Consider the following 18713-nt stretch of genomic DNA (forward strand, 5'->3'; position numbering starts at 1 on the left):
GTATTCCTGATCCCCACAAGTTTTAGGCCAGAGGGCTTCCTATAGATTTCATGCAAGGAAGTTTCCTTGGAATAGCCAGAAGATTTTAGGTATGGCAGCCACTCCTCCCAAAACTAATATTTGGAAAGGCAGTGGATAAGGATCCTTTACAAATAAATGAATGTGGAAACTATCTATCAAGGGAGAACAATTGTACTTCCAGCTAAAAGCCTACTAAGTTGCTGTTAGGTTTATTTAAAAACAAAACAAAAAAAACCCAAACAAACATTTGCTAGTATTAATTTTCAATATGTTCGCCCTCCAACAACTCCAGCAAATTACTCCAACTGAACATGACATTTGTTCCTCTTCAGTTACTGCAACTGAAACCAACATGCTGTATATTCACAACCATGATATTTCCAGGGCTCTGGAGAGTACTTTAAATCATTAATAGCAGATTACAAATCTAAGTTCCCCCCCTGCACGCGCCTCCTGCATTCCCCTCTCCCCCCCCTTCCCCAGGACATAGGTATCTGCAAACAAATGGAGGGTGACACATCTGATTTTGCAGATCGCTGGTGTTTGGCTGTCTGGTTGGATTGTACCAATGTTGCCAAGATAAAGCTTTCTCAGAGCCAGGCTACTTTCCTGAAGAATTAAAAACAAGCAAAAAAACCCACACTGCTTGGCACAAAATGCTCTTGAGCTCTTCTCTTTTCAAAACAGGCTTCCACACTGAGAGAGGCCTTAGAGCACCAACTTCAACAGACCTGACACAGCGTTATCTTACAGTGGGAATATCAGCACGTTCAGGCAGAACAACAGAAATATTTGCAGTATGGGCAGATTTGGCTTTCCAGCTGCTTTCAGGTCCTGCAGCACCAAGGAAACAAAACCACCCCTCTACCACCACCATTCTCCTCTTCTTCAGCTGTTAAAGCATAAATTATCCTTGTCATTTCCTCTCAATATGTGGCTTCCCAGGAAAGAGAAAAATCTGAGCGGCTATTGCCAAAATAGCACAATATTTTTACACGGGCTGATCTTTCAATAAAATGCATATTATTTCCCTTGTGCTCAGGCTTTAAAGAAAGAACAGTCACAAGACATTTTTAAAACATGAGAAACCGATCCTGGCTAAACAGATATGTTTATTAGGGCCACAGATAGCAAGGTGAGCGTATAACTGACAACAACAATCTTTGGCTCAACCTTTGCAGCAGAAATGGAGAGGGGGGGACAGGGCACAGGGCTGGAAGCATTTTCAGTAATGCAGAATAAATACCTTCATTTTCTCCCTCTCCCTCTTTTTGTCCTTTAAAGGAATCTGCCTACTCAACCTAAATTGAGCCTCAGAGGGAAAACGTGATTTAGCCTTCACAGTAAATTGGAATTTGCCATCGTAGTAATAAAACATTATGTCCGATCATCACAATAAGTAGACGGCAGAATAACAAAGGATGTTTCCAGGATTTTCTGCCCCTGGCCCCCTCCCCATCAGCATTATCCCAAGACTTCTTTCAGGTGTTTATGAAATGTCTTGATTCCAAGGCCATTAAGATGCATTTCAGGATGGAGCGGCTTCCATTAACAGTACTGAGGCATTCCAAAATTGCACCAGCACTCTGTTGGAGGCCAAGCCTCTCCCCAGTGCCTGCCTTCCCCTGCGCTGTTTTTTGTTTTGTTTGCGCTCTCCCTTTCCCATGCTCAAACATGTTGGTGCAGTGTCCATTATTTCCCTACGGCCTTCCTTGAAAGCAACCAACAAATGAACGCACACGCACGTGTGTGCTGCCCCACATACAGAGGTCTGCTCTCCTTCTGCACCTCAAATAATAAATGCAAACGTGTTCACAGTCATTTTCCCCAAAGCGTGCTTTGCCATTGCAGAAGCATGCAGCTGAAACCCGGAGAGCCTGCATGTAACAAGGCAACAGTGTCTGCAATCACAGGTGAACCTCTTCCTTTCCGAAATGGAAAAACACAAAAGCCCCAATGAGTTAACTGGAGTTAACGGCATTTAAAAGGGCATGTGTGGGGCAGTAGTAAATATCCAGCACATGCTTTTCCACACAAAAGGAGCAAAGGGCTCCATGCTCTGCGCACCCAGTCGTTTTCGTCTGCCCCTCCACGACAGAGACGAGACCGTTTCTCTAACACAATTATTTCACTCGACTAATAGATCTTAAACACCATATTGCGAGGGCCCCGCTGTGAATCTTGCAGAGGTACAAAATGGTGGCTGTTTGCTATTCTTTTTTTTGCATTATTCATATCAACTTGGGCTCCCGGTGGCAGGCTCCTCTCTGTACCCACCAAGACAGCCTGCCCAGCCAGGCACACATCCCGCACCCGCCTCGCAATAAAGCTCCCTCGCGTACACAATGTTACAAACCTGATGTCATGTAGCCCCGTGATGCCTGGGAAATGAAAGCTGGTGGGAAGTGTTTGTGCAGCCGGTAGTCCTTCTCGCTGCGGGACCTCATGCGGTCTGAGGCCCGGTCGGAGAAGTCGGAGCTAGGCCAGGCCCGCCGCAAGGTCGTACTCCGCGTCTTCTTCATGCTGAGGGTGCCGAAGCCTAATCCTCCCACCGCAGCATGGGTCAGGCCCCGCGGCTAGCCGGACGGGCGCTGCCCGGCATCAGATGCCTAGCGCGGGTACCGCCGGGGCACAACCGGCGCGCATCCCGCCGCTGCCTCTTCTAGCGCGCCAGCCGCAGGTCCCTTCCTTTTTTTTTCTTTCTCCCCCTCGAATGATCCGATTTTACACACGTCCCACAATGCATTACACTTCATTTGCAATCGGTCCGGCTTACGGCTCCCAGATTTGCGTGGAGGAAAGGCACGTTATGTGGCTTCTCAGGCAAAAAAAGGGGAGGAGGACCAGAGGGGGGGGATGAGGACGAGGGATGTGCAGCATGGGAGCCCGGGGGTCCTGAACAATGGCCCGATTCAGCCCGGCCGTGCTTAGCGAACTGTGAGCCACGACACAAAAGGCCCAAACAAACGAGGAAAACCCCGCAGCCGCCGGCTGCGACCCCGAACGCGGCGCGCCCGGCGCTGGGGAGGCGGCGGCGGCGGCTCCCGGCGCGGCGGGAGGAGCAGTAGCAGGAGGAGGAGGGAGGGGAGGAGGCAAGGAGGAGGAGGAGGTGCAGGGAGGGAGGACCGGCAGGCGCCTCTCCCGACCGCGGGACCGGCGGAAGCAGCCACGACCCCACCGCCGCGGCCGCCGCCCCCCCTCAGGCCTGCGGTGCTCGGGTGGTCCGCAGCGGCCCGCGGCCCCCGGCAGCGTCGCGCCTCGCCATGGCAGACACGGACTCCAACACCTGCCCGCCTATCCCCAGAGCTCGACAGCCGCCGGCTGCGCGCTACGGACGGCCGGCGCAGAGGACGCGGCCACCGGGGATGCGGCTGGCCGCCCCGCCCGCCTGCCTGTCGCCCTCCCTCCGCCCCCCCGCGCCGCAAACAGCTGCCGCTGGAGCGCCAGGCGCCGCGCCGCCGCCCGGGCTCATGCTAGTCCCAGCGCGGCCTGCGGGTCCCTCCGGGGCTGGGGCCGGCTCGCAGGCACCCGCTTACAAAGCCCCGTGCACCGCGGGGGGGGGGGCGGCCCCTTCCCGCCCGCTCCTGCTCCGCCTCCTTCCCGCCCGCCCGTCCTGCCTGGCGGTGGTTCTGACCTGGCCGTGCCGGGGGTAGGCGGTCGCCCGTGGCGGTGCCCAGCGCCGGGCACCTCGCGCGGCCGGGCTGCGAGCGCCGCCTTCGGCAGCCAATGGGGAGCGGGCAGCGGCGCGCACCGCCCCTGGTGGCGGGAAGAAGCGGAAGCGAGGGACGGCTATGGCGGCGGGGCCTTGTCTGCGGGCACCCTTCCCGGCCCGGCCCGGCCCGGCCCGGCCCAGCCGGTGGATGCAGGGCAGGGAAGGGGGCCGGGAGAGATCTGTATCCCCGGGGCACCCCTGCGCGGAGCTGGCGGGGTTCACCGAGGCATCCTCCCTCAGAGATGGTGCTTTTCTTCCTCAGAAGAACCACCGCTTGCCCGCTGTTCCCCAGCGGGACCTGGTCAGTCACATCACCACGTTACAAACCCGCTGCACCCACAAAGACAGCCAGGACACCCGGCCTGCCCATCACACCGGCAGGAAGGTGGCTGCAGATCCTTGTGCTGGCCCTGTGTACATCTGCGCCCAGAGTGCCATGCTGAACCGACCAGGCCGTGAGGGAAAATGGGCGTTAGGAACACTGGCTAACTGAAAATGAACTCCAGTTACCCAAAATGAGTTCCAGTTAACCAGAACCATATGAAGGGTTTGATTAGTGCCTCCTCTGTGAGCTGGCTCTGGGCATACCTGACATCAGGTGGTGCCAGCATTAGCAGAAGACACAACTGCAATGCCGGGATTTGAAGATGTTGTTATTAAACTACTTACATGTTTATAATTATTTAACTTGTCTGACAGTGGGTTGTGTCACGTTTCTAAGAGCATGGAAAATCAGAGGACTGTAATTTTGTTGGTAATTTTAACATTTTCAATAGTGGTGAACCAGTAAAAGGATGACTTCCTGGTGAATAAATTGAACATCAAAGCCAGCGGACCTTGAGACATTACCCTTTTGCTTCCTTGCTGTGCAGGTTTGGGCTCATCACTCCAAAACCCACCTCAGCCCACCTAGCTGTATGTCTGTGGGCAGAACACACACTGGAGAATCATTCAGGGTTTTGTATGCAGCAATCCTTTTCACATGAGTAGAAACTGCATGAATGAAATCCAGCAAGAGCTTTGAAGATTAAATACTACAGGGTCCTTTCCCATTCACCCTCACCTCCTTCCAACTGTGTGAAAAGCTACCAGGAATGACACGTTTCCATTGGAACTTTGTAAACTGGTAGCAACAGGAACAAGTAAGATGAGCAAAAAAAGAAGAAAAAAATGGCCTAGAGCTGTACTAATAAAACTGCATTTTCCATCATGTAACTTACTTATCTAGCAATTTACTCATCAGCCAAAGCAAAGCTTATAATAGAGCGTGTTTTCACCCTCAGACCAGAAAAACAGTAAGAATGTCTAGAATCATTCAACTTCTGTCATAAAAGGCTGAGGTTAGGACAGATTGGTTACCACTACCCAGCTAAGTCAAACCTAAAATCCTACCCATTTTACTAGATGTAAAAGCAAATTAAATTCGAGCCAGGAGCGTAAATTCTATGTCTCAAAGTTGAATGGGTGACGGCTGTCAGGAACTGGTTGAAAATAGGTGGCCAGCTAACTTCAACCTATGGCTGAACTAAACTCAGCCTTTGCTCCTAATCTAGACACAGCCCTAGATATCAGTCTGTTCCATTAAAAGAAGACATGAGACAAGTAGGAAAAATGAGGCCCAGAAGTAGAAAGACAGAACAAAGCAGAGGGGGACACCAGACAAGAGCAGTGATCGTTACGCTGGCTTTCTGCATAATTACTCCCAACTAGAAATACATGAGTATAGTCTCAGAGTTGTTAATTCTAACAAGTATCAAATAAAAAAAACGGGGATAGCTTTGCAGCTATTCAGATAAAGCACACATATCCCAGTTCTTCTTGAGCAATTTACTGTGCACTAATGAACCAGTGGCAGTGTACATTAGTCCTTCAAATAGTTTTAATCGATTTAATTTGTACACTTGCAGGAGTTGTCATGGGAGTAATATAGTACATACAATTAACACATGATACCTTCTACTTTCTGATTGTAGGATCAGGCTGGTTCATAGGTTTTGGCACATATAACAGAATGAATTTTCATTGTAAGATAATTTTAAGGGAAAATAAGTTGTTCCTGCAGCTATGAAAAGTTATTTTCATGTTAATATGGTGGGAGCAGGGAATGAGAGGAATAAGCAATCCACCTAGCAAGGTCAACTCTCCTTCCCAAACGTGGGGAGGTTTGTTTAAAAGCCATTTTGGAGGCCTCCTTTCAGTACTGAGACCTGCAGTCAGCTAAAACTCCTATTCAGTCTTCTCACAGTTATCTTAATCAATTTCAGCTTAAAGCTTTCTGACATGGTATCTGAAAGAGTTCTTCTCTTTGAAGAGAGGAATTCAGAGCAAGTTTCCTCCTGCTCTTGTATTGTTTGAAGTCAAGTGTTGTTACTGGGATGAATCAAATATATAATTAAAGACCAAATTTAAGTTTTGGCTGTTTTCTTTGGAAAATTGCTAGAACCGTGTAATTGATTTTTTGCTTCGGTGGCCAAACTGAAATAAAATCATTAGCTAAAATTTGAGTACTTAAAAGCAGCCCACAACATTTTGTTCTTTAACTTTTTTTTTCCCCAATAAAAGACAATAAATGCCTGGATTAATACAGCTTTTTAGAGCAGAGTAGGGGAAGGAAAGTTCCCAGCATCAAACAGCTGTCATGCTTGGTGAGCAATAGTACATTTTGAAATACTAAAAATAGACTGTTTAATCCGACAGTCCCAACAGGAGCAGGGAGAACTCATTTTCTTTGGCTAAAATCATTGGGAAATGTTAATTTAATTTACAAATATTTTTGCCTATCTATTACACACTGGTAAAGTTTTGCCTAATTGTAAAAAGAAGAATGGAAATAGTCTGAGGGAGTTTGTTGGATAAGGAAAAATACTCCTTCCAAGCAGGAACTGACCTGATGGGCATCTGATCACTTGCTGTCAATGGCAAAGAGGAAAAGGAGATGGTTTCAAAGCTTGATGCATTGATTCAGAAGTTTTGTGTTGAGAATCAGAATTAGCCAAAGCATTTACTTTTATAATTTTATCATTTAAAGTCCAACAGGTACCACCTCTTTCTTGAGTTACCAGAGGGAGAGGTGAGGCTTGGATGAATAGACCATAGAGATCTTGGATGGAAAAAAGTCTGAACTAAACCAGAACTAGGCATCCAGCCTCCCTTCTAACCTAACAATTCCTTATCAGGAATTGGCAACATAACAGTAGGCATTTCAAAGGCGCTGATTTAACATTACGAATTTCAAAAAAAGCAGCTTAGGTATATGTAAGACATTACAAAGGATTGTTATGTGCTCAGGCTTTCAATCACAACCCTGATTCAGTCCAAATTCATGGGGAGCCTGGAGGCTTTTGGAGAAGCAATTCAAAATCTGAGCTGCTGAAAACCTTCTGTGTCATCTTTCAAAAAGTGAGAAAACAAATATTACTAAGGATATCTATTGCATTTGATCTTCATAAACACTCACTTATTAGTTGCTAAGCAGGTCTGTTCCCATTTTAAAAATGGAAAATAGCAAAACCAAAAGGACATAACTGGCCCACTAGAGTGGCAGTGGCAATATGCTGTTAAAACTCAAGGGTTACCGATTCCATTTCATAGGCTTATTTTTCCTCAATTGAAAAATGATAATTATGTAGCAGAGTACAATATGGTGAGCTGTAGATGTACATATTTCTCTGCATGTGTATGTACATGCATGCTTGAGCATGTGTGCATATAGGGTAATTGCTCTCATGCAATGTGGTATTTCAAGTTTCAGTTGGGGCTACTTCTTTTTCCCTCCCCAGAACAAACAAGTTTCTATAGGGGAGAGCAGCAGGCTTTAGTAGCAGGATGGACTGGTGTTACTGCCTCAGCTTGCCTGGTCTGGGGACTGACAGCATGAGGTTTTCAAATTAAATAAACATGCAAGCCAAACCCTAAAATAAAAATGGCAAAATAAAGGGGACACAAGGAGGAAAGCAATCCCCCTCTTTGCTAAGATGCCTAAAAAATCATTGTCTCTCAATCTATATATTCAAAGCCTGGGTTCTCCCTTACCCTGTCACTACATTGCCTGTTGCACAGAGTCAACTGGCTGCCTCGCAGGGAGGAAATGGACTTTGCTTTATTACAGTCAGCAGAGCTGGTGTCTTACATGCACCCAAGAGGCAGCACTGTCTAGATGCCAGGTGCTCAGCACAAAGCCTTGTGGCTTCACTCTCTCCCAGTCTATGGTAGCGTCCTTTTCCCAGTTGCCAGCCTCAGAGGAAGAAAAAGTCTGTAGTACAAGCAGCTGAAAAGCACTTAAAGCAGAGGAGGGAGAAGGAAAGTTGAGTGCAAGAAGAGGTGCAAAAAAATGTAATTAGGAACTCAGGAAAAACTTCAAATTTGGGGATAACATCACAGGCCTTGTCGGTACATGGTTATATTAGACCTGCAGCTCTGCGTAATAGCCTTCCTGAGAAAATACATTACTGACATTTCTAATATTAATACATCCATGAAGGGAGTAAATTTTCCACTGCATGAACTCTCCATTTTCATGTGTGGCTTCTTGTGTCCCTGTATTAATAAATGTACAGAACTCAGATTTTTAAAAAAAAAGATATTTTTGCACAGTCCCAGACTGGTTAAAGAGGTCTGGCAACAGGCTGCAACTGTCCCTGGCTGTAGGAAGCATTAGTTTTTCCTTCCAGGTCTTTGTAATCAGATACACTGGCAAGAACAAACCAGAAAACTGCCTGAAGAGGCACATCCTCTTTTCACAGCAGCCCTTAAGACTTCTGACACCAACGCTATTAATTTGTCACCTCACCCTAGTACTTGTTGTTACTCAAACATGCAAGAGAAGCCAAGTACTTGTAATCTATGCTTGTGGCCCAGGTCACAAAATAAGGCAGCCTCTCTTGATGGATTTATTTGCACTGAAGTTGGGCTTGCTGAGACAACCTTCTTTCCTTGGAGAGAGCATTTGAGGAACTCCACCAAAAGGGAAATTAAAAATCCCAGGGGCAAAGGTGTAAGTGGAAAAAAAACAAAACAAAACAAACTTCCAAATATAAGAAAAGGAAAATGTAGAGCTTATCACAAGCAAGTCTTCAGTCTAACTCCAGAATGCTATCGGGTTGTGTTATATCATGGCAGTAATCCTGGCTTAATTACAGCACCTCTTAAGCCAGTTTCGGATCATATTTCTCTCTCTGTTATGCTTTGGGAATGTGTGATGACAGGAATGCAGTACTGCTGCTGCACACATGCTGTAGCTCACCAATTCATTTTTCTGTGTGCTGGTTTATGCGCTGCAGTATTTATTTTAACTTGCATGATTTTTAAGACAAACCTGCCTCTGCTATGAGAAGAAAGGTTCCCCTGTTTTTTTCATGCCAGAGCTTCTGATCACATTTGTGCTTGCTCTGCACAGAAGACAATTGATGCAGAAGAGTTTTAAATCTGGGTATCCGAGACTACCTGAAAGTGTACCACCCTACCAAAGGGACCACAGGCTGTACAGCCTTCACTCTGATGCATGCTTTTCCTTCCCCATAATCACTGACTCAAAGCCAGTTAGTAAAAATGGATGGAAGCTGGGATTGTAACTCCTTAATATACAAAACCAGCTGAAGAGGGAGGCAAGCTATAAATCCTGAGTAGTCCTGCACACAATCAAGCATTTATTAAACCTCTCACATACAATAGAATTCAAAACTTTGGAGAAGTGGAGTTACAGCAACTCGGTTCATTCACTGCCTGCTCTTCCAAAGGACGCAGTAGTAAAAGACGTGCCAAAAATGTTGGCCTCGGCTTTCTTGTTTTCCACTGGTGTCACATATCATTAGTACCCTGGTATTTAAGTAACATACTGATATATGGGGGCCAGCTGTACCACAGGTTAGAAAGACAGCTTATCCTTCTGCTTTGCGAGTTGAAAAAACAGAGCGAGAGTTGAGGAGGCAATGTAGATCCCACCAGCAGTAAAAGCCATTACAGATTATGTTTTTAAAGACTAATTCACACATCTCTGTGTCTCCTTCCATTCCTCCACAGAGCCCATGTTTCTGCTTTATGCTTGTGTAACACCTCACAAGATTACAAGGCAGCACCAAGCACGAGCAGGCCTTGGGCTCTGGCGAAGCTCCTGGGTGCTACAGCAGAATAAACAACACACAGATTCTGCATGTCAGGTAGGCACCTTTTAAGGAAAAATGCATTGAGAAAGAAAAGAAGGTCCTTGATAATAGCAAGTGGGCACTGTTTTGCATGTTGACTGGCTATTATTTAGTATGTTGGTTTTAAGCTCTAAATTCTTGTCTAGAAGAATTAAACGCAATACGCAAAACTGAACAAAGCACCACAGGCATGTTTGCAAATGGGACAGTGAACATAGTTGATGGACAGTCCTAAAAACTGAAGCAGCATACCAAGGGAACTAAATCCCAGCAGCTGCTATAATGCCACAAAGCATTTGCTGAACAACCCAATACTAAGCTCCCTCTCAGAATTCTTGCTTATACAGCTGTGCAATATAGTGAGTATATTTTATAGATTATATATATAGCCTGTGTAACAGGCAGAGATCTTATAAACCTTAGAAAAGTTGAGAGGCCTGAAAATAGGCTACTCCACCCTTTGTAAACAGCCTCTTGTCATGAATTTACATTCATATGTCCATGAAGCTCTGCCTATATTAAATTGGCCTTCAAAATAGTGTTTTAGCACTGAAAATGTACATGTCCCATCAATCAGTTTGAAGAGAGTGCAAGCAAGAGACAAACCCAAGAGAAAAAAAAACATTGATTCATCATCTTACAAAAAAGTAATTCAATTACTTCTTGGATATTTTATTATAGTCTCAGATTCAGAGGCTGTCTCATTGTCATATCCTAGTATTTGGGCAGGGAAAAACTAGTGAGGAGTCAAACCAAAATAGAAATTAGGTGACTCAACACATGCCTGACCCAAAGGCTTCTGGAAAATCAATGCAAAATTATCAGCCTGCATGTCCTCTGGACCACACTGCAGAGTTGCAGAGTCAATTTGTTCCCAAGAAGGTGGCACTCTTTAGTCATTAGTTTTCAGTGGGACCCTGAAAACTATCTTCTCTTCTGAAGACACAGAGCACTGTTAGAAGGATGCCCCCACTCTTGGACAGCTACCCTGCCTATTCCTGCTTACCACAGTTTCTTGCCACCCTCCACTTAGCTTTTGATGCTCTGACATTACCCACCTGTGTGTACCCAGAGACAATTTCCCATTGCCCTGTTCAGATGAAGGTTTATGCAGGCATCTCTTGCACTTGCCTCTCTGTAGAAGCTGTTCTGAGCATTTCTCCTGAGTGTAGAGATTTTTGTATTCTAGTAGAAGAACAAGAAAAAAAAAATTTTATAGCCCTGGGTCTCAAAGCTCTCCCATCACCTTGTAAGAAAATTACATGTTTCAGCTCGGGACTAGTCCAACAAAATAATTTTTGTCTTACTAAGTGATGCCCTGCTTTAACAGTGCAATCTGTTAAAGTACATGTATCAACCACATGGAGCTCTACTACTTCTTTATATATATATATATATATATATATATATATATATCCTTCTATATTACTTTGTTATTATTTGTTTTTAAACATGAAGAGGGACTTAAATCCAGCAGAGCACTGTACCTCCCAGACTGTTGGAAGGTCAGTGCCAGATCTTTAACTCCTCTATGGAGCTAAGCAGAAGCGAGCAGCACCCAGAGCCTCATCTTAGTGAAATGCTTCTAACATAGCACTTCAGTAACACATCACATATAAGAGCAGTCTCCTGTGTGAATTTTTCAACCTACAACTTTCCTATCAGAGTCAAGGCAAAAAATAAGTGAAACATGTAGATGTTATGAAGAAAAACACTCCTTATTACAAAGGAATATCATTACAATGGCCAAATTTAAATAGTCAAATTAAGAAAGGTAAACTAAAATCAAATTACAAAAACAAAGAAAAAGTTTTCTGTCTAATTCTGAAAAGCACACTCCTCCCTCCCACCACAAAAGCATACTCATATGCTTTAAAGCATGTGAATGGCAATGGCATAGGATAAGGTTTATTTCAAAATGGTTTTTGTATTACAATGAATTTTTGTAAGGCAGAGAGAATTTTAGATTTCTGGAAATCTAAAAATACCTTCTTCAAAAGAAGCAAGCATCTTAAGTGAGACAATTTTCCAGCATTAGAATTCTGTCTGAATAAGAATCATGTACAAAATTAAGAGCCAGAAAGTCTTTAGTCTTCATTAAAACTGATCACTATTGAACTGAACTCAATACCTACACAAGCCAAGTGTGGTAAATCTTACTAGTTATGATGCTCATCTAAGAAACTCTTGCAAGTAGTCATCATGTTTCCGTACATAAAAATTTCAAGTGTTCTTTACCCTCAGCTATTCCAGGAATCAACAAATACACAGGACCAACATTTCTTAGATTCTAACAGAAAGTAAAATAAACTCTATACACAAGTGCTCAGCAACTTATCTCTTGATCTCTTTCTTGATGAGGGAGATGTTTGGTAACCTTTCCATCTCTCAGACATTGTAAGGTAGATCAGGCAAGCTGCCTTCACAGCTGGCAGATTTCAGATTTGTCAAGCATGATGCTAGTGCCAAATTGTTTTAGTCTTCCTTCCTCTCCAAAGATGGCTATTACTATTATCCAAGCTGATGGAACCAAGACAAAATAAACACAGACATTCAGGACTGAAACAATGATAGACTATCCGAGAAGACATGTAAGTGCCCTAAGTCGTCCAAGGAGTAAAAAGTTATAAAAACAAGTACTGCGTTTTATTGCCCACATCCCTGTGTCATTGCTGTGGTACTTAAAAAAACCACAAACCCTATGGATTTCTACCCACCACACAGTAATTACTGAAATAACAAAGACTTGGAAAACAGTATTTCCAAAGCCCGATGCTATTACTTAGCTGCCAATGAAAAGACTCTCACTAACACCCCTTAAGTCTATCCTCCTGCACTTCTAATCTGAACACAAAAGGTTGGGTTTAAACACACACCCCACCACCCCCCACCCTGAGATTAAAACCGCCCGGAGTTTTCAGCTCCAGGCCAGCAATGACAATACTTTAAATCCTTGGCTACTGGCTCCATGAAGACACAGCCTACAGACAGGCCTCCAAAGTTCTTTGAAATGTTAAATACAAAGCAGGAGGAGGTCATAAAGGAAATATTTCTCATAAAAGGAATGCATATCATATGCAGGCTTTTCAAATACATTCTCAGTTGCTTTGCTTTCAACCACTGTAGTCTCAATCCCGCATTGTCTGAAGTTTTTGAAATAAAATTCAGGAATTAAATGAAACACGCAAACTAGTGCTGTAAACAGCTGTCAATATATGCACGTGTTACTTTTTAGCTCTCATAAATTTTTCCAGTGTATATTGTATCCTACCTCTTATCTGGAAAGACTAGTTATTTACCTAATAAACAGACCTACAACAGTTATCAAAAACCCAGCCTCTTAGAAGTAACATGTAGGTTTTATTGCATAATCTTTTGTAGCATCTGCCCTATTATTTCAAGAGAAGCCAGTGTGGTTCCCTGCTGCACTGTAAATCCAGCTATCTTTGTGCCAAGAGGCTTCCAGTGTACACAAAAGGAATGAGGATTGAGAGACCTGTTTCATCCCCTCTTATCCCATCAACTAACAAGCCTTTTCTCCACTGCAATTTTTCTCAACAAAGACAGGTAATTATGCAGGAGGATGGGATTTCAAGGTAAGATAAAAAAATACAAAACCAAAAACCCAAACCCACAAAAACTCCCAAATCGGTTTAGCATACCAGCTTTGCTAAGAAGTACTGTCAGCTTAAACTATGAGAGAGTGGCTCTCAGGATACAGAGCAGGCAAACAATGATGGTGCCCTGCTGCTAACATAAATCTCAGCTGGGAGTGATGAGCTTTGTGGCAGGTAGTGATAGTGATAAGCTGCTGGTAGATGGCCAAGTTTTCCTGTCCACTTGCATTCCCCTGGAGCTAAACAGGGTGGTAGTGGTATTTCTGGCCCTTGCCCCACCCTGAACACTCAATGCCTTTCCTTCCCTATTTGGGTACCTTAAACTCAATGAAAACAAATTAATTTTGAAGAACTTGTGTTTGGTTTGCCTGTCTTGTAAGGTCTTGCAAGCCCAGAAGAATCACCTGCCAGCAAGATGCCCCTCCATACATCCATAGAAACATTCCTGTCCAGATTTACGGATTATGTAGTTGAGGAGGAACATAAGCAGTTGTCACAGTGATGTCTGCAGTCAGAGGAGCCTTTGGACCTCAGTCTCATGAAAGGTACAAAAAGTTAAAAGCACCTTTAATTAGATAAAGTGTTTAATGGAAGCAAGTGCTCCATCCAGCAGCAAATGCATAGTTAAATCACTGGTGATCCTGAATAACCAAGCTATTGCAGTTTGAAGTTATTCAACCTGTTTAATATTGGGTTATTTGCAAATTAGTGTAGCCCAGCCCACAGAAACTGCCATTGCTGTGACTGTATGGATATTTGACAAGCTACTGTCCTCTGCTTCTAGACACAAGTGTACAACAGGTACCCACAGGAGGGAAAACCTGTTGGCAGAAATGTTCCAGCTACGAAAACGAACTACTGAAAAGTTAAAGCAAGCTCAGGAACATCCCATGCTTTTGGCAAGGTGGGATGGAGGAGGATGAAAGGCAAAGGAAGGTAAGCATTATTGTTCCTTGATGATTAAACAAGCACAGAAACTATGATTACAGATCACAGACATCTTTCATAACATGCCAAACCAGCACACAGAAGAACATGCCTCGATAATTCAGTCACACAGGCAGTATTGGTTCTCCCCACTTTGAAAGAAAACAGGGATCTTGTGAAAAAGAAGTCCTGCCCTGAGCCCCTGCTTTAGGCCAGTGAAGCAGTACAAAGCTTTTGAAGTATGCTGGAGAACAGGCACTGCTGGATATAGCCCTGGCAGAAAAAACTGCTTCTTGTATTCAATCCTCACTCTTCATGTCAGGAAGTAAAGCGATGTACACAGTGATCTCTGCCTGTCTGCTGGACTCCTTACCCCTATAAAACAAGCAAGAACAAACTCCAGGTAACTGTAACCTGCACCTAGGCTTCGACAAAATGTGCAACTAAAAATTTACCCCTCGAGGAGCCCTTGTAGGTGGATAGTTTATTGTTAGAGGAGATCAGGTCCACAGAATTTCCTAAGAGGAGCAATGATTCACAGACATGGTTCAGGCTTGCCCTGACTCACACTGCTTGCAGTACCAACTACAGCCAGCCAGCCTGTTTTGTCCAAGAGAAAAACCAGACAAATTCAGTAGGAAACAAATCTTCTGGTAGTCTCAGTCCTCAACTAACGTAACCAACCACCCATTAGTTACAAAATTATGATGATAATTCAATATTAATATTTTTATTTATATATTTCTGATGAGTAAGACTTATTGTCAATTTTGTAGACATATACCATTAATGTTATAGAAGAGAATATAGAATATGAATAACATATATATTTTTTCATAACTAAATGCTGTCAAGAACTCAAATATTCAGTTCCACTTTTTGTTTCACTGTAAGCAGTTAGAAAAGCTTCCAACGTATCTTACTTTTTCCCTATTTAAAGAAAAAAAACCCAAACAAGAACACCAATCTCTGAGCACACAATTACAATAACACAGATTCCTCTTTTAGCAAACTGAGATGTTGAAGCAGGCCACTTCAAAAGTGGTAAGATCAGAGGGTGTCTGAACAGATTCCTATTTATCTGTGCCACTTCAGAAACCTGCAGTCTCCCGCATTGCTATGCCTTGAAAATCAGTGCAAAGCGTAGTGATTTCAGAACAAAAACAGCAAGAGAAGACATACCTAAACCCACAAATTTCACTGTATCTATCTCCCAGTAACAACATTCCACCCTTCTGGAGCAATTAGGTGAGAAATTCAAGCCTTCTAGCTCATAAAGTAATGCTTAAGAAAAGAGACCTAAGCTTATCAACTGAGAAAATTCAATAGTCAAAACCAAGAACAAATCCAAAAAAACTTTTGGACTATCATTGCCCTCTCAAAGAAAAACTAAAAGGTGACACTACACACCTTTAATGGGAAGAGCTGCATGAATCCTTTCCAAAACAGGATGTATAGCTTTAGAGTCTGTTATAGAGACATATGCAGTAACATGAATTCAAATTACTACAGATATTACAAGCAGGAACATCTCCCAAGTGATGGAGGCAAGTTATCGAGTACTGCATGTTCCTAAAGAAACTCAAGTTGTTCCTGCCTGAGCTAGGGTTCCACATTTACCAAAAAAGGTAATTACTAGTTTTAGACTAAAAATAAGTAACTCCAGTAGCAAAATAGTTATTCTGAAAAACTGGATAAATCATGTTTATAGTTCCCGTATGAGTTCATGACTGTTTGGAAGTCAACTTCTTCTTTGATATCATTATTTTCATGGTCAGAAACAAAACATAAGCACCCATAACTCCCGAGGATGACTAAGACAACTGAATTATCTTAGGATGGCAAGCTGAAGCTCTCTTTGACACATTTTTGTATCTGAAAAAGCAGGCAAGGAAAACAGTGTTGCAGAGAGAAGCAGATGGCCAATGACTTATCACTATTGGTCTGATGACTTACGTGGGCTAAACTTGTTTGTTTACTCAGATATTTGCGAAAAACCTTCAACCCTTTCCTTATGTTAGCAGCAGCTACATTATGTATGTATTATATACACAGTACATACCACTCCCTACACACAGTATCAAGGGATTGAGTATATACCATCAAATTACCACGTGTTCTCATACAATGACAAAAGTCACAGTTGACCCTCCCTTCCCAGGGCCAGGGAGCTAAGTGACTGGTATGTCTATCACCGCAGCTCAAGAAAGGGTTAAAAGGGGATCAGGGAGTTAGAGTTGCTCTGTTCACTGGCTTGGAGACAGGACAGAAGTAGCTCAGGTCCTCCAGGGCAGGGAAATGAGCCTGCAATTACCAGCTATGCCCTCCACACTACCCAGGAACTCCTCCCTCTGCCTGTTCACTACTCCTACTTCATGCAACACCCATGCTAACCCCCCATGACGCATGATGAAACCTCTGTCATATGGTCCTGAAGCAACAGGCACTGCTTGTGTGTTGGCAAGCCCTGCCTGTCATATGAACCATCCTTGAAAAATATAGATTTTTCTCAGATCATCTCACCCCCTCTTTAAGATTGTTCTCATTATCTTCTCTTTAATTGTTCTCATTATCTTCTGGGCATAGAAAAATAATGCAGCCTTTCTAAGCACATAAAATACAATTATGTATAAGTACAGTGTTAGGAAAAGAATTAAAATATTTTACCTAACAGATTAGCTGCGGCAAATCAGGAAATAAAGACCAGAGTGTGACCATTTAACACCCTGAAAACCACCAGGAAGTATTTTCTGTCTGCAGTTACAGTAATGCTACTGCCCTCAGCTACAGTTAACAACCAGCCTTACAATTGTAAAGGCTATGAGTAACCACCTCCTAGTCCATGTTTTCTGGACAAAGAACTTTTACATCATTTTCCTACTAGCAAAAGTTTCACTGTATTCTTGAATTGCAACAAAGTGAGTAAAGGGTTAGAAGTAGTTGGTATAATTTTGCATACTGGTAAGAGTCCTGAAAGTAGAGCAAGACATTTTTTGGTAGATTCTCTGAATTCTCAAGATGTAAAAGTGATGCAGGATGTGCTTATTGGTGCCCTCACAGACCAGAATGTGCTGAAAAGATGTGGGATGGCTGCATGGATCAGCTGGTTATGGATTAGATCCTCCTCACATATTCACATCCATAGGTATATCACTTTGAGGATGGACAGGGGAGCCTCTCTGAATAAACTACTAAGCTCCAAACAACTCCTTGCAACGAATACCCCTGCAGTCTTAAGGACTTCAGCAAGGCATAGCAGATCCCAGAACAGCAGTCCAGAGACTACAGCCCAGAAGAAGGAAGCAGGTATGGTGCAGGAAAGCTGGGCTGTGAGAAGGAATGCTCACATCTGACCCATCGACATCTGGTGCAAGATAGCCCAGCACTGTATCTGGTGCAGCAACTGAGCCTTTGTGCCAGTCTAGAGCAGTCTACCCTCATCCCTCCACCCACTTCGCTGTGTAGGAAGTGTTACACAGACAGACTTATGAACACCATCTGCTTAGCTGTAGCATTTGACTCCCTCCCTCCAGCATGTAATAGTCTGAGATGGTCTAAGTGCGCTAACACAATTCTACATTTTCCATTTCTATACATCATGAAGAAAAACCAAAGTCAAATGTACTTTTCATCTCCCACAACACCGCTCTTACTCTTCTAACGGAATTTGCTTGCGCTGATTTAAAAAAAAAGTAAAAAAAAAAAAGTAAAAAAAAATTGTGTGGGACCATTAAGTTTAACTAGAAGAAACTCTGGTAAAAAGTAAAAATTAACAGGCCTAAATATGCAGGAACTCTACAGAGGAAAAAACTTTGGTTTGTTTGTTGGGTTTTCTTTTTGTGGCATCTTTATTCATTCTACTATGAAGAAAGAACATTAAATTTCATGCATTGATGCAAATACAAGAAAAACTTCAATCCAGACCAGGAAAAAACCCTTCTTTCCAAATAGGTGAACTCACTAGCCACCTTCTTCCTAGTCACATCCAAATTTCAAAATACAAAGTAAAACATTTCCAAGTACCTGGGTTGTCACGTTAGTGGGGTTTATTAATCCCACATGACAGTGTGGTCTATTAATTACAGACTATATTACTTATAGCATTTCTGTAGCTTGGAATACAAGTCACTGAAATAACCTCCCAGCACTGTAGGAGATATGACAGCTAGTTAGACAGAGGCACACAATACAGTAACTCTGGTTCTAAAAACTGCCCAGTGATGTCACTTGCCTCATCTTTCAAAATGAAAAGGATGCTGTTAAATTTATTTTTCACAGAAGGCCAAACTCCCACAA

At 43.3% G+C, this 18713-nt stretch overlaps 1 protein-coding gene across 5 annotated transcripts in view; it reads right to left on the reverse strand.

The window, feature by feature from the left end:
* The window catches only part of STOX2 (storkhead box 2), a 148520-nt gene that overhangs the window by 74781 nt on the left and 55026 nt on the right, over positions 1-18713 (reverse strand). Inside the window, exon 2 of one of the 5 annotated variants that reach the window (XM_061474336.1) lies at positions 10932-11058. The exons of 2 other annotated variants lie outside the window; for them this stretch is intronic. In XM_061474336.1, coding sequence (XP_061330320.1) covers positions 10932-10959 — 28 coding nt within the window. In that variant the 5' untranslated portion in view covers positions 10960-11058. Of the gene's footprint in view, positions 1-2377; positions 3275-10931; positions 11059-18713 lie in introns of those variants that run through there. 2 more of the 5 variants (XM_061474316.1, XM_061474328.1) reach the window with 2 other exon arrangements.

This window comes from Pezoporus flaviventris, unplaced genomic scaffold (genome assembly GCF_033815535.1).
Source record: "Pezoporus flaviventris isolate CSIRO_AGI_PZ_B2104156 unplaced genomic scaffold, CSIRO_AGI_Pfla_v1 ptg000002l, whole genome shotgun sequence".
In the NCBI taxonomy this organism is placed as follows: Eukaryota; Metazoa; Chordata; class Aves; order Psittaciformes; family Psittacidae; genus Pezoporus; species Pezoporus flaviventris.